At 47.3% G+C, this 13,221-nt stretch overlaps 2 protein-coding genes across 7 annotated transcripts in view; both read left to right on the forward strand.

Moving 5' to 3' along the window:
• LOC127033326 (zinc finger protein 239-like) overlaps positions 1 to 13,221 on the forward strand; it is a 156,146-nt gene that overhangs the window by 124,095 nt on the left and 18,830 nt on the right. The window lies entirely within an intron of this gene.
• LOC127033307 (zinc finger protein 501-like) overlaps positions 1 to 13,221 on the forward strand; it is a 32,260-nt gene that overhangs the window by 15,071 nt on the left and 3,968 nt on the right. The window contains exons 1-2 of one of the 5 annotated variants that reach the window (XM_050921290.1): positions 9,270 to 9,387; positions 13,085 to 13,211. The exons of 2 other annotated variants lie outside the window; for them this stretch is intronic. In XM_050921290.1, coding sequence (XP_050777247.1) covers positions 13,178 to 13,211 — 34 coding nt within the window. In that variant the 5' untranslated portion in view covers positions 9,270 to 9,387; positions 13,085 to 13,177. Of the gene's footprint in view, positions 1 to 9,269; positions 9,388 to 9,432; positions 9,543 to 13,084; positions 13,212 to 13,221 lie in introns of those variants that run through there. 2 more of the 5 variants (XM_050921291.1, XM_050921292.1) reach the window with 2 other exon arrangements.

Here is a 13,221-nt window from a genome sequence, read left to right on the forward strand (position 1 = left end):
GAGCGGCCCACCTGGGATAGTTTGACTCAAAGGGCTTGCAGTACCCCAGAAGGGGGGAGATCTTTAATGTGACTTGGCCAGAGGGCTAAGCTACGAAGAGGAAAGCGTTACAGGTCCAGGAACACAAGAGGCAGCGGAGCAAGTGAGGGGAACGACAGACTGAGTAGCCGTGGGAAGGGGCAGCCGACCAGGTGGCAGAGTGAATTCCCCAGATGAGCCACAAGGAGGCACCTCTTCCCCGAGACCCCGCCCCCTGCTCCCACCCCTCGCCCCACTGACCTGAGACCAGAAAAACTCTGTGCCCCTACTACATCTCCAGAGCTGCAGTAGGGCGTGAGAGCTCCTTCAGCCCTGGGGACATGGTTGGGGGAGATTTTTCAGGAGCCCCTAAATCCACCACTGCCCCCCTGCCTGGCAGCATGAGGTTTAGAGAAGCATAGTCTCCCCTGATCTCCATTACATGCCAGTTATGCCTTTTGGCCACACGCTAGACTGGTGTGGGTTAAGTCTCTGGAGCCTGGATGGAGCCCAGCCACTGCCCCGCTTTTGGGGTCCCCATCTGTCTGGCACCCCCTGCCTGAGAGCTGGAACCCGCTATCCAGCTGCTTAGCCCCTGGGCTCTGTGCCGATGCTTCTCCCTCCCTCTCACCCACCCATCCCCGTTGCTTAAACACACCTTCACCAGAACTCCACCCGAAGTCATGAACCTTCTCCTTTACCTGCTCAGCTCTCTCAGGAGAGAGATGGCAGTTATGAAGCACCCGGCACACACACATGCTTTGCACAGACTCCAGCCCCGTCGTTCGTTTACTTAACAGCTACGGCACAAGAGAGCAGAGATCCTGTAGAACACAACGAACAACAGGACCACAATGCTCCGTACAAGCCCATCCTGTCCCTTGGGGACCATCTGCATTCAGGAAGGAAGACTGGCTCCCCTGCCGCCTCCGGGCTTAACTGCATGCTGAGTTGCTTCTCTCTCATGGGGTCTTCTCTTTCCTTGGCTGGTCCATGGTCTTCCTATCTCTGGCCCATCCCTTCTTGTTCCCTCATTTATGCGTCCATGATCCATTAGTGATGGGTAAGAGAATACACTGCAGAACCCGTAGTCATATGGCAAAATTACTTGAAGGAAGCCCTGTGCTGTTCTGCGTAAGAAACTAGCACTCATACCCAATCAGGAACCCATCTAGAAGGAGCTCCAATATACCCCCAGTTGTGAGACAAAATAGGATTAAAGAAGATGCAATTCTCTGCTTCCCTAGAATTTGCAGGCAGTTTCTAGGGTTGAGCAGAAAGTCCATGAGCTCTCCTGGATATTCACACTCCATAAGGTGAAACGTCTCACTCAGCTTCTAGGACAAGTTCCTTAGGTACTGCAGGAATTTGAGTAGGAGAGGAACGTGGCACAGATATTTCCCCTAGTCCAGGAAATAGAATGATGAAGACCTCTTGTTCAGAGACGCACTGTATGTCTGTAGAAACAATTCAAGGGTACATCCACACTGCAGTGAAAGACCCCTGACATGGTCAGGCCTGGCTCAGCTGGCGAGGCCGCACAGGGCTCAGGTTGTGGGACTATAAAATTGCAGTGCAGATGTTCGGGCTGGGGCTGGAGCCCCATGGGGGAGGGTCTCAGATCTCAGGCTCCAGCCCAAGACCAAATAGCCACACAATTAATTTTAGCCCTGCAGCCCAGGCTGAGTGAGCTAACCCAGGCTCACACTCAAGGGCGCAGGGTTTTTTAAATTCATTGTAGACGTAACCCAAGCCATGTCCCCAGCTGGTGTGAATTGGCCATAGCTCCATTGGAACCCGTGGGGCTAGATCCCCAGCTAGTGGGAATCAGAGGGGAGGATCTGGCTCATGGGACTTGCAACACACACACACACACACACATATTGCAGGCAGTCCCCAGCTGGGAGTGGGGGATGTGAAAATTCACTCCTGACACAGCCCCGCAAGGGGCACGGATGAATCAACCAGGCTGAGCTGATCATTCACACTCAAATGCCCAGCCAGCGGCTCAGAGCAGAGCCAGCAGGATCAGGTCACCCAGTGGTTTTCCCAGGAATTGAAATTTGTGGGGGGTGTTCAAATTTATGGGGGAATATCAGTGCCGATAAGGGGTGAAACCATGAGGGTGAAGGTGGGCAGTATGGCACCATAGTAAAAACTGAAAAATGTTTCATGACCATTTTATTAGATTTAACTCATTTTAAAATTATCACACAAATTAAAAAGTTGGCTACTCAGGCCTTCTATGAAGCACGACATCTACATCCTTCTTGGTTTCTTGTTATAATTTTGCACAACTCTGTTAATGAACTTCTCGAATGCAATGTGTTCATCTTCGGTGACTTCTTGTGTGCCCGGTACATCCATTCCTTCAACTGATATGCTCATTAGTTCATTCACATGATCAGGCAGAAGGCGACTTCTTTCAGAACACAAAATTCTGTTCAAATGATGAAAAAGAACGCTCAACTGTAGCTGTTGTGACTGGGAGTAGCAAGGGATGAATTCCTACTTCTTTCATCTCAGGAAACATAGCACAAAGATCGGGTTGAGCCACTAGCGATGATTAAAAAAAAAGTTGAAGTCAAATCTTCATTCATTCCTCGTATGATATTCCACTCTATGTTCAAATTCTCTATTCTGTCCTGATCACATGGCAGCCCCATTGCTGGTAGTGCCTCACTCCACTCAACTGTCGGTGTTTTATAGGACAGGGATCTGTCAAAGCTACGTAGAGGTTGAGTAGAATCTAGAAGTCGCTGTTGTAGATTTTTAAGAATCAGGTCTGTGTACTTCTCCAGTTGTCTTAAACACTTCTTGTCCTCTTCACTTAAGGATTCAATATAAATGCCTTCATTAGTCAACTTCTGGACTGAAGTCGTTGCTTCTTCCAGTACTTTTTCAATGGATAGCTCTCTGATTGATCCATATATAGCTTCTATTGCTGGACAAAGATCTACTACTGTTGTAGAAGATGCCTGGATAGCATTGTTTAATGACCCAAGTGGTTTCAACAGTAGACTTACAAGAGAGAGAATGGCAATAGTCTTCTCTGAAGGCAGTAGCAAAAGTAATCCACCAGCCTCACTACTTAGATCCATCCCATCTTGGTAGATACTTTCCAAAGCCAGTAATAATGGCTGCAGTAATTTTAAGACAACAGCCAAGGATGGCTCATGAGAAAGCCAGTGGGTTTTCCCACGTTGGACTAATTTGAACTTCAGTCCCAGTGTATCTTCTATATTTTCCAAGATATTCAGTATTTTTGGACTCTTGCTGAAAAAATATAATGAAGACATTAAATTTATAGCTTTTTTTAATGTCTTTTGAAGATTCTGCAGCTCGTACTAGTGCTAGTTGGTGTAGATGGCCTCTGCAGTGTGTATAGGAGAGATTAGGGTTACACTTTTCTCTGAGCAAAGCTTGTACTCCATCATGTCTTCCAGAGAAGTTTGCAGCTCCATCAAATGCAGCCATCTGTTTGGAGTCCAACTGACAAGCATTTAACTCTTCTACAATATGGGTTGTCACAGATGCAGCCGATGCATTTCTAGATGTTCAAGTTATAGAAGACACATCTACTGGCCTACCCCTGACATTAAGATAACGTACACAATGACTTAATACTTGATGCCCATTGGCATCGGTGCATTCATCAGCCATGTATGCAAATTTTTTGAATGTGGTGAGAGACTTCTTCACTTTTTCCACTGTTGAGTCTTTCACTGTTGCACCACATGCTTCTAGCCAGTCAGTTGAGTTTCTTGCAGAAAGATAGTGAACATTTGCTGGTCTTGTTCGGAACCAGTGTTCAACTCAGGATGAACAAATGACAATGCACTTAACGTTGGCCTCCAGTTTGTAGTGTGTGGTATCTCTTGCTTAAATAGAAAGTATGATGCCACAGCCATGTTTCTTTGCATGAACTGTGTTGTGTCTCCAGCATTCTTAACAGCCTCATTAAGTACTTCTAAAATTGGCTTTGAAAGTGGGCTTATAAAGCTTTCTGCATAATGATGCAATCCAGAGGCCTGGCGTTTTGCTGCCTTTTCACGTAGTTTGTCAGCATTGGCTTTGCTGATCGGTCTGACAAACCAAGCTCCTCCACTTTTACCAATTATAGCGTTGGGAAGCTTGCCTTCTTTGTAAGCTTTTTTGCAAGAGGTGCACCAATAGCCATCTTTTATAACATGAATAAATGGGAATACTTTGACTGACAAACATCGGGAACTGCCTTTAGGTTTTGGAGACACTGTTTCTTCAGTAGGTAGCTGAATTTGTGCTTCGGGCTGGTCGGATGTAGATACACCTCTTGAACCTTCAGATGACATGTTGATATATGCTTGGTTCTTGATGTGTTCTTCACCTTGGTTAGTTTTTGAGGCCTTTGAGTGGAAAAATTGTTGTATTGTTTTTTATCTTTTCATTTTCACTTTGACCTGCAATATATAAAAGAGATTTGAATAAAGTAAATGTTTTGTTAGGATAAGGCAAATTTAACATAAGGATAATGCAAAATACACCAAAACACATAACAGGTCTAGATTTCTAAAAAAATATATATTTTTTTTAAAAATGTATTTAATTTAAATTGACTATTGAAAAGTAAGCCATCATGGGATAAGAGGGAAGTCCTCTGATGGATCAGTAACTGATTAAAAGTTGAGAAACAAAGGGTAGGAATAAATTATCAGTTTTCAGAATGGAGAGAGAGAAATAGTGGTATCCCTGAGGGGTCAGTACTGGGACCATTACTGTTCAACATATTCATAAATGATCTGGAAAAATGGGTAAACAGTGAGGTGGCAAAATTTGCAGATGATACAAAACTATTCAAGACAGTTAAGTCCAAAACAGACTGCAAAGAGTTACAAAGGGATCTCACAAAACGGGGTGACTGGGCAACAAAATGGCAGAATGTTGAGAAATGCAAAGTAATGCACATTGGAAAACAATCTATACACACAAAACGATGGGGTCTAAAAGAGCTGTTACCACTCAACAAAGAGATGTTGGAGTCATTATGGATGGCACTCTGAAAATATCCACTCAATGTGCCACGGCAGTCAACAAAGTAAACAGAACGTTGAGAATCCTTAAGAAAGGGATAGATAATAAGACAGAAGATATATCGCCTCTATATAAATCCATGGTATGTGCACACCTTGAACTCTGTGTGCAGATCTGGTCACCCCATCCCAAAAAAGATATATTGGAATTGGAAGAGATACAGAGATAAGCAACTAAAATGATTAGGGGTATGAAACAGGAGGAGAGATTTAAATGCGTGGGAACTTTCAGCTTAGAAAAGAGACTACCAAGAGGGGATATGATAGACATCTATAAAATCTTGACTGGTGTGAAGAAAGGGAATAAGGAAATGTTATTTAATCCTTCACATAACACAAGAACTAGGGGTCACCCAATGAAATTAATAGGCAGCAGGTTTAAAAAAACCAAAAAAACAAAAGGAAGAACTTCTTCACTCAACATAAAGTCAACCCGTGGAACTCTTTGCCAGGGGATGCTGTGAAGACCAAAACTATAACAGGATTAAAAAAAGAACTAGATAAATTCCTGGAGAACAGGTCCATCTGTGGCTATTAGCCAGGATGGGGAGGGATGCAATACCATGCTCTGAGTGTCCCTAGCCTGTTTGCCTGTTGGGAATGGGCAACAGAGGATGGATCATTTGATTATTTCCTGTTCTGTTCATTCCCTCTGAAGCACCTGGCCTTGACCACTGTCGGAAGACAGGACACTGGGCTATATGGACCATTGGTCTGACCCAGTATGACCATTCTTATGTAAAAATTAATTATAATAATAAAAATGTTTAGTACAGAAACTCCCCAACATAATGACTTCTCAAGATAGCAATGATGTGTGATAACAACCTTGGCAAATAATGCATTTTAAAAAACTTGGCTTACTAGGAAACATATTTATGTAAGTTTCCATTGCTCCAGAATGCTAGTTTTGTGACTGGGAAAGTCACTAAAATATAGTCCAACAAACAAACGTTTATTTAATGTGCCCCTCACTTTTCCCTCCACCGCACCCCACTCAGCGGTGTTATCCTTGGTCAGTGGAGACTCAGAGTTCAGAGGTGCTTTCATGCGAGTTCACCTCCCAGGTGGGGGGCGAGAAGGCACCTTGCTCATTCCTCCAGCTGCCCACTGTTCGTTCTGGCCACTGTTGTTCGTTGTGCCACTGTTCACTCCACCGCTCTGTTGCCATTGGCCCTGCGCTGTCACCTTCTGCTGCCACCTGCCATGGTGACCTCTGCGAGTTGGTCTCTGGAGGTTCCACCCAGCTCTCAGTCATTTCAGCTGAGCTCTCAGTGGGGGAATCTTGCTGCTAGTGCAGACTGGGCAGTCTCTTCCATAGAAATATTGTCCCACAGCAGCTCTAAGCACTTAGATCTGATTATCAGTGATTTCAGCTGCAGTGGTCACTTAACAGAACAAAAGTCTATCTGTGAAGCCTAATCAGCTCTGTCTTTAAACAGTGGAGAGGGGCAGGTCAAATAGTACTTGTGAATCAGACAGACCATCAAGCAAAACACCTGTCCACACCCTCTGTATGGATGCCCTCAATCAGCACAGGCTAAGTACAGTTCTACTGTCCTTTACTCATACAATAAGAACAACATTTCATCCCCCATTCCCCCCCACATTCAAGTGGTTTGTACCCCAACCCCAGCCAAAATCTATCACTCGGGCAACACAGCTCTGTTTGCTGGATACCTAGGTAGATTAGGTGTGAATGTATCTGGTCCTGAAGCCTTTCCCCACAGCCCCTAGCTCATCACTAGCTGTCAGGGAGAGCTCATTTAGACTTTGCTTACAAATCATCATTTGAAATTATTAGGTTGGCCAACATCACCGACATGAATGCACTGACATTGTCATAAAAAACAGCTGTATAAGGAAGCTAGTCTATGTTCATACTTTTCAAATCTATTATACTTTTTCAGATACACGTATTTTATCATATACTGTATTGTACAATGCTTTAAAAGTGTATATTAACGTTTCATTTTCAGTTCAGATTTCCAAACAGTCACTAAATTGGCATGTAACTAGTTCACAAGACTGGGTGGGGGGAGATTCAGGGATGGTGTAGGCAGGGCCAGCTCTAGGTTTTTTGCCACCCCAAGCAAAAAAAAATTGATTGCCCCCTACCCCAGTCCTGGGCTCTCACCCCCACCCCCCACCAGTGCCCTCCCACACCCACTGCTGCTGAAGCCCTTGGCTCTTCCCACCACCAGCGCATTAGTTCTTTTATCCTCATGAGTTGGGAAGTAATAGGATTAAGGTGGGAGTTTTTAACATAGTTACATTACACATACATTGTTCTACTGGTGGTTCTTGCCACAAAAGCTCCTTTAATCCAATGGCACTGAAGTGAGGTCAAGACTCATCAGCGCAGCGACTCCTGCTGGACGTCTAGGGAATTAGCTCTCCAGGGTACAGAGCGCCTCCTACTACCCAGTGTCTCATCTGCCGCTGGCACCTGTGTCCCTGCCGGACGCCAGTGCCCTTTACCTTGGGGTGCTGCCCCCACAGTAACCCCTTATTCTGGGTTTCCCCTCCCAGGGGAACCCCTAACCCTCTAAACCCACCTTGTCTCAGTGGCTACTGCCAGTCATCATCTAGCCCCTGCTCACTGGGGCAGACTGCAGTGTAATGGCCACTCATCATTGGCAAGGCGTTAGGACCTGCTGCCACTGTAGCTGATTCCTACAGACAGCAGTCTCACATATGGGTGGTGTGAGAAACTGCTGCCTGTGGGAATTACAGCAGCTTCATCACATTGCAGTGTTACAGGTAAGCACATCCCTGCAGTTTGCAATTTCATACACGTGTGTGCGTGTGAAACTGCTACCTGTAGGACCGTGCAACCCGCAGCAGCAAAAGGTCCAACCTTGCTAAAAAAGTTATTTCAAGCAGTCTCAGGTGTAAAACCAACTGGATAGCTTTAAGTGTAACAAGCTTACAAGCAGTACGTGTGGTCTAGCTTGCCTTTAGTAAAGCTTTTGGTATGGTCTTCCATGACCTCCTCATAAACAAACTATGGAAATGAAACCTAGATGGACATAACGATAAATATGATGGACATAACAAGTGGGATTCTCCAGGGATCAGGTCTGGATATGTTTCTATTCAAAATCTTAATGACTGAGATAATGGCATAGAAATATGATAACAGTTTTCTAGCATGTACAAATAAAGTAGCATCTTTTTCCAGAAGCTGTTTCTTGCAATCTATACGTGTCACTAACTGCTACAGATCTCTCTACCGTAGCAATTTCACATATATTATCGTGCAAGAAAGTTTCATGTAGGTAGGCATTTGCTACATCGGGTAGCAGTTTAATACAATAGCGGCTTCTAACAATCTATAGGGATCGGAAAACGCTGCAGGTAGCACATTCCTACAAGGGGCAATATCCTTCACTACACCTACTCTAGGCTTTTGCCGCCTGAAGCAAAAAACAACACAAAACACACAAAAAATGGCTGGAACGCCCCTGAAAATGTGCCGCCCCAAGCCGGTGCTTAATTTGCGGGTGCCTAGAGCCGGCTCTGGGTGTAGGGAAATCAGTGGGGTCACCCCCACTGCCTGAAGCCAGAGTGAAACCCGGAGGCACCGTTCCCTCGTGCGGGGAGTGCAATGAAGGTCCCTCTTACCTTCCCCATCCAGGGTGTGCTGTGCCTGAGAGCAGGGGCTGATCAGTGGAGGGCGTCTCCCGCTCGGGGCTGGGATCTCAGCTCTGGTGTGGGGGGATCTGGCTTCCCTATACCGAGATGCTGGTCAGGCTGGCGGAGCTGCCCTGGGAGAGGCTCCTGGGGAGCAGCGGGAAGGGCCCTGCTGGAGATTCCCCTCTCCCGGCTGCAGCCAGGGCTCCGGGCTCCCAGCACCAGCCGCCGGGGCTCGGGGATCTTGTAGGGAACCGGGACTCCGCCAGCAACCACGCGTTATTGTAGAGAATTCACTTCCGTCCCGAGCTCCCTTCTGGGTCCTAGCGCTAGACCCGTTCCCTGCAACCCCTGCCCCTGGGGCAGCCCGGCCCAGCACCCGGGGGGTGTCTGACAATCACACACGTGGAAGGGACCTCGACTGAGCATCCTCCGTCCCTAGAAGCCCAGCCGCGAATTGCGCGGGGCCCGGTCTGGGTGACAGTCAGAGCCTGCCCCGGCCCCGGCTCTGTTTACCTTCCCGGGTCAGATCCTCCATTGTGCGCCGGGAGCCCGGGCTGAGCCGCTGCCGCTCCCCGGCGGGGTCCGTGCGGGGCGAGCCCGGCACTGACCCCCCTCCCCGCCCCGGGCTCTGCCCGCCCCAGCCCCGAGCCGCAGCCTGCAGGTGAGGGGGGGCCCGGGGGAAGGGCCGGGGCCGGGCAGGAAAGTGACTCTGCACGAGCTGCCCCAGATCTCGCCGCCCCGGGCAGCTGCTCCCTGGCTGGGAAGCGCCTGGCCGAGGGACCGGAGCTGCGGCCCCAGCAGCGAGTCGCCGCCCAGGTTCTGCCCAGGATCTGCTCCGGGCTAGTGGGGGGTTCAAGCGGGAGGGGAGTCACGGGCGGACCCCCGGGGGGAGAGCGGCTGGGGGAGGGCATGGGCAGGCCCAGGGGGTTCCCTGTTGTGTCCCTGGGGCTGGGTTGTCAGGGAGGGGAGGGGTGAGAAATGAGATTGAAATGGGGGGGGGGTTATTGTTGATCTGCAAATATAACCCCGCTACAAACCTCTGAGCCCCTCCCTCCCCGAGACAGGCCCCTTCGCGCCCCAGCGATGGGTGAATCTCCCCGGCCCTGAACTGCTGCTGGGCCCTGTTTGCTCCATCAGCGATACCTGCAGGATCCTGGTCTGCTGAACAGCCCAGAGTGTGACCCGCTCACAGACTATATCCTAATACACATGTGCCAGGCAGCCTGAATAACCTGCTACTGGTGTAGTGTGTGGGTGGTTTAGTGAGATCAGTCTGCTCAAATTTCATTTCCCTTCTGTATAAATAGGCTTGGACAAATTATATTTTTTGTAGGGTGAATGTCACTTTCACCCTACACACACAAACAGATGAACAAGTATTTCCATGGATAATAATCAAAATGAACAGAGAGGCAAAGTAAGAGAAATAATGCTTGAGAACTTAGATTCATAGACTCTAGGACTGGAAGGGACCTCGAGAGGTCATCGAGTCCAGTCCCCTGCCCTCATGGCAGGACCAAATACTGTCTAGACCATCCCACATAGACATTTATCTAACCTAGTCTTAAATATCTCCAGAGATGGAGATTCCACAAACTCCCTAGGCAATTTATTCCAGTGTTTAATGACCCTGACAGGAAGTTTTCCTAATGTCCAACCTAAACCTCCCTTTCTGCAGTTTAAGCCCATTGTGTCTCCTATCCTTAGAGGCTAAGATGAACAAGTTTTCTCCCTCCTCCTCATGACACTCTTTTAGATATCTGAAAACTGCTATCATGTCCTGTCTCAGTCTTCTCTTTTCCAAACTAACAAACCCAATTCTTTCAGCCTTCCTTCATAGGTCATGTTCTCAAACTTCTTAAAGTTTGATTTAAGGATAGTTACTTGGTATGTTTTGACATGTGATGCTGACAATGTGTGTTTTAATGGCTATAAAGTTTTAACTTTTTAATCCCAATATCAACAGTCATGCAGGGCCGCCCAGAGGATTGAAGGGGCCTGGGGCAAAGCAATTTTAGGGGCCCCTTCCACAAAAAGAAAGTTGCAATATGATAATATAGTATTCTATAGTGGGGGACCCTGTGGGGCCCAGGGCCTGGGGCAAATTGCCCCACTTGCCCCCACCTCTGGGCAGCCCTGCAGTCATGAAATAATTATTGTCTGACTCACCCTGTAATTTCCTGCTACTGTGAAAATTTAAATCAATAAAAACAAAATGGAAACCCTTAAAAATGGACATTGATATTATCCATTGACATAGTTAAAAAAAATTCTGCCAGGCCTATATATAAATATAGCAATAGAATCATCACTAGTCTAGTCCCTTTACTCTCCATTAATAAAATACCGCTCTATAACCTTTCAGATTTTTTCCGCTTTTTTCCACTTGCCAGATTTTAATATGAAATCCTCTCAAATGTTGTCCAATTTCTCTATTTATAGATTCATGTATGATCTGAGAATTTATTTCTCTAAATACCCACTACTAAGAAAAATTAATTGACTTCTCCTTTCTAATTAACTTACATGTGAATCATTTCCATATTTTCTCTCTTAGTTATCAAATAGGAATAGAAAATCTCGTCAAAATCATGGATGTTTGCATTCTAATTTTTGAATTATATAGGGGAGGAGAAATATTGCCCTGAGACATTGATTTGATTACAAGAAGAAATGATCAGGTGCTCTAAAGACCTCTTGAATTCTAACAGAGAAAAGTGTAAGGAGAAAGAATGGCTGAAAGTGAAAGCCAGAGAAATACAAATGGAAAATTAGGGCAATTAACTACTGAAAAAACTAACAAGGGAAGTGGTGGATTTTGCATCTCTTAAATTCAGCACTGGATGCCTTGGTACATGTGTTTTAGTCAAGTGACTGGGCTCAATGCAGGAGTAACTGGATGAATTGCACTGGCTTCTATCATTCAGGAGGTCAGACTAGGTTTTCTAAATTCAATGGTCTCTTCCACTTCTGGCCTTAAAAATCCATAACACCACATGGGGATTGGGTGGGGGGGAGATTAAACTCCACGATGATAAACTTTCCCCCTGATGTCAGCGAATCAAGTTGTTTCCTCCATATTTAATGAGCCTCCCTCTGCTAAGGGGCCAGTGTGTCTCAGATACTGATGGGAAAATTGCCGCGGGCTGGATATACAAAGGGATTTAGGCATTACAAGATCAGCATAGCAGCCCCTAATGTTCAGATGTCCTGCCTCTGAGTGGAATCTGCAGCCCTGAGTTAGTCTCCCTATGTTATACCTGGGCACGGCTGAAAATTGGATCCACAAAACACAGCATGCTGAGTGGGGAGCTGCCTGAGCTAGCCAATAGGAAATGCTGAGGAGAGGGGTGGGTCCTCAAGGGACACAGGCAGCTATCTCTACTTGGTCACTCTCAGCTGTGAACCCTTTCCTGGAGTTTGGTGCAAAGGGCTTTGGGCTTTTCCAGCGTACGGCCCAGTCTCTCCCATTTAAGCTGTTCCACCACATAGAAATGGTTACATATGTGTTGCGTAAGAGGGAGTGAGACTGACTCCAGCCCTGGGGCAGGGCACTCACCTGGGTTTTAGGAAACCAGGTTTCAGGCCCACTCCTCCCCTGTCTATTTAGACCTTTCCGTTTAGGCTGACCCGGCCTGTCTCCTTTGCGTGCCTTTTTCTAGCAACATTTATTGTTATCGATGGTTGTAACTTTTATATGAATTTTCACTCTCTATCTGAAAATGGAGCTCCCCACAGAGGTAGGGCTGCCCAATCCCAGTGACAACAACACGCCCTGCAGGGGGACGGGAAACCCGTTCAGAGAGGGGATTTTCAGGGAGCTGCTGGTGGGTTTGTGTTAGAAGGACTGGAGCAGGAAATACACAGGGCGAGGGAGCTGGTGACAGGATGGGACAAGCCTGCTGGGACATCTTCAGTTTGTGGCATAATGTTCAGAACAGGACCCTTTGGAGGCTGGAATGAAAATTCCCCCATTTCTGGAACGGGAAAGAAACCAACAGGGCTGGGAAAATTGACTGGACTTTCAGTGCTGGAGCCTGAACCCACTAGATAGAGGCTGCTATGAAATACAAAGGGGGCACCCAGGGGTGAGGCCCCAGGGAGAGGCCCGATCCCCTCACACCCAGCTGCTGGGAATGGGGAGGGGGTTGGGAGTCCTGTCCCTGGACCCTGCTAAGGGGGCTCCATTTCCTGTATCAGCCTCTGGCTAGCACGTGTGTGATAAATGGGAAGGCCCCTGCCCTCCTCCACCGACTGGGAGGGACAAGAAGCTCTCTCTTTCTCCCCTCCTGAAGCCCCCGGGCTGCTCTGAGCAAGGTGCGGGTGGGATTCTATATCTCTGGTGCTTATTGTTTCAGATGCCGGTGACCTTCTAGGAGGTGGCTGTGTCTTTCACCCAGGGACAGGGGGCTTTGCTGGACCCTGGTCCAAGAGCCCTCTACAGGGACGTCATGCAGGAAAACTATGAGATGGTGACCTCTCTGGGTAAGGGAGT

This window comes from Gopherus flavomarginatus, chromosome 12, assembly GCF_025201925.1.
Source record: "Gopherus flavomarginatus isolate rGopFla2 chromosome 12, rGopFla2.mat.asm, whole genome shotgun sequence".
Classification (NCBI taxonomy): domain Eukaryota; kingdom Metazoa; phylum Chordata; order Testudines; family Testudinidae; genus Gopherus; species Gopherus flavomarginatus.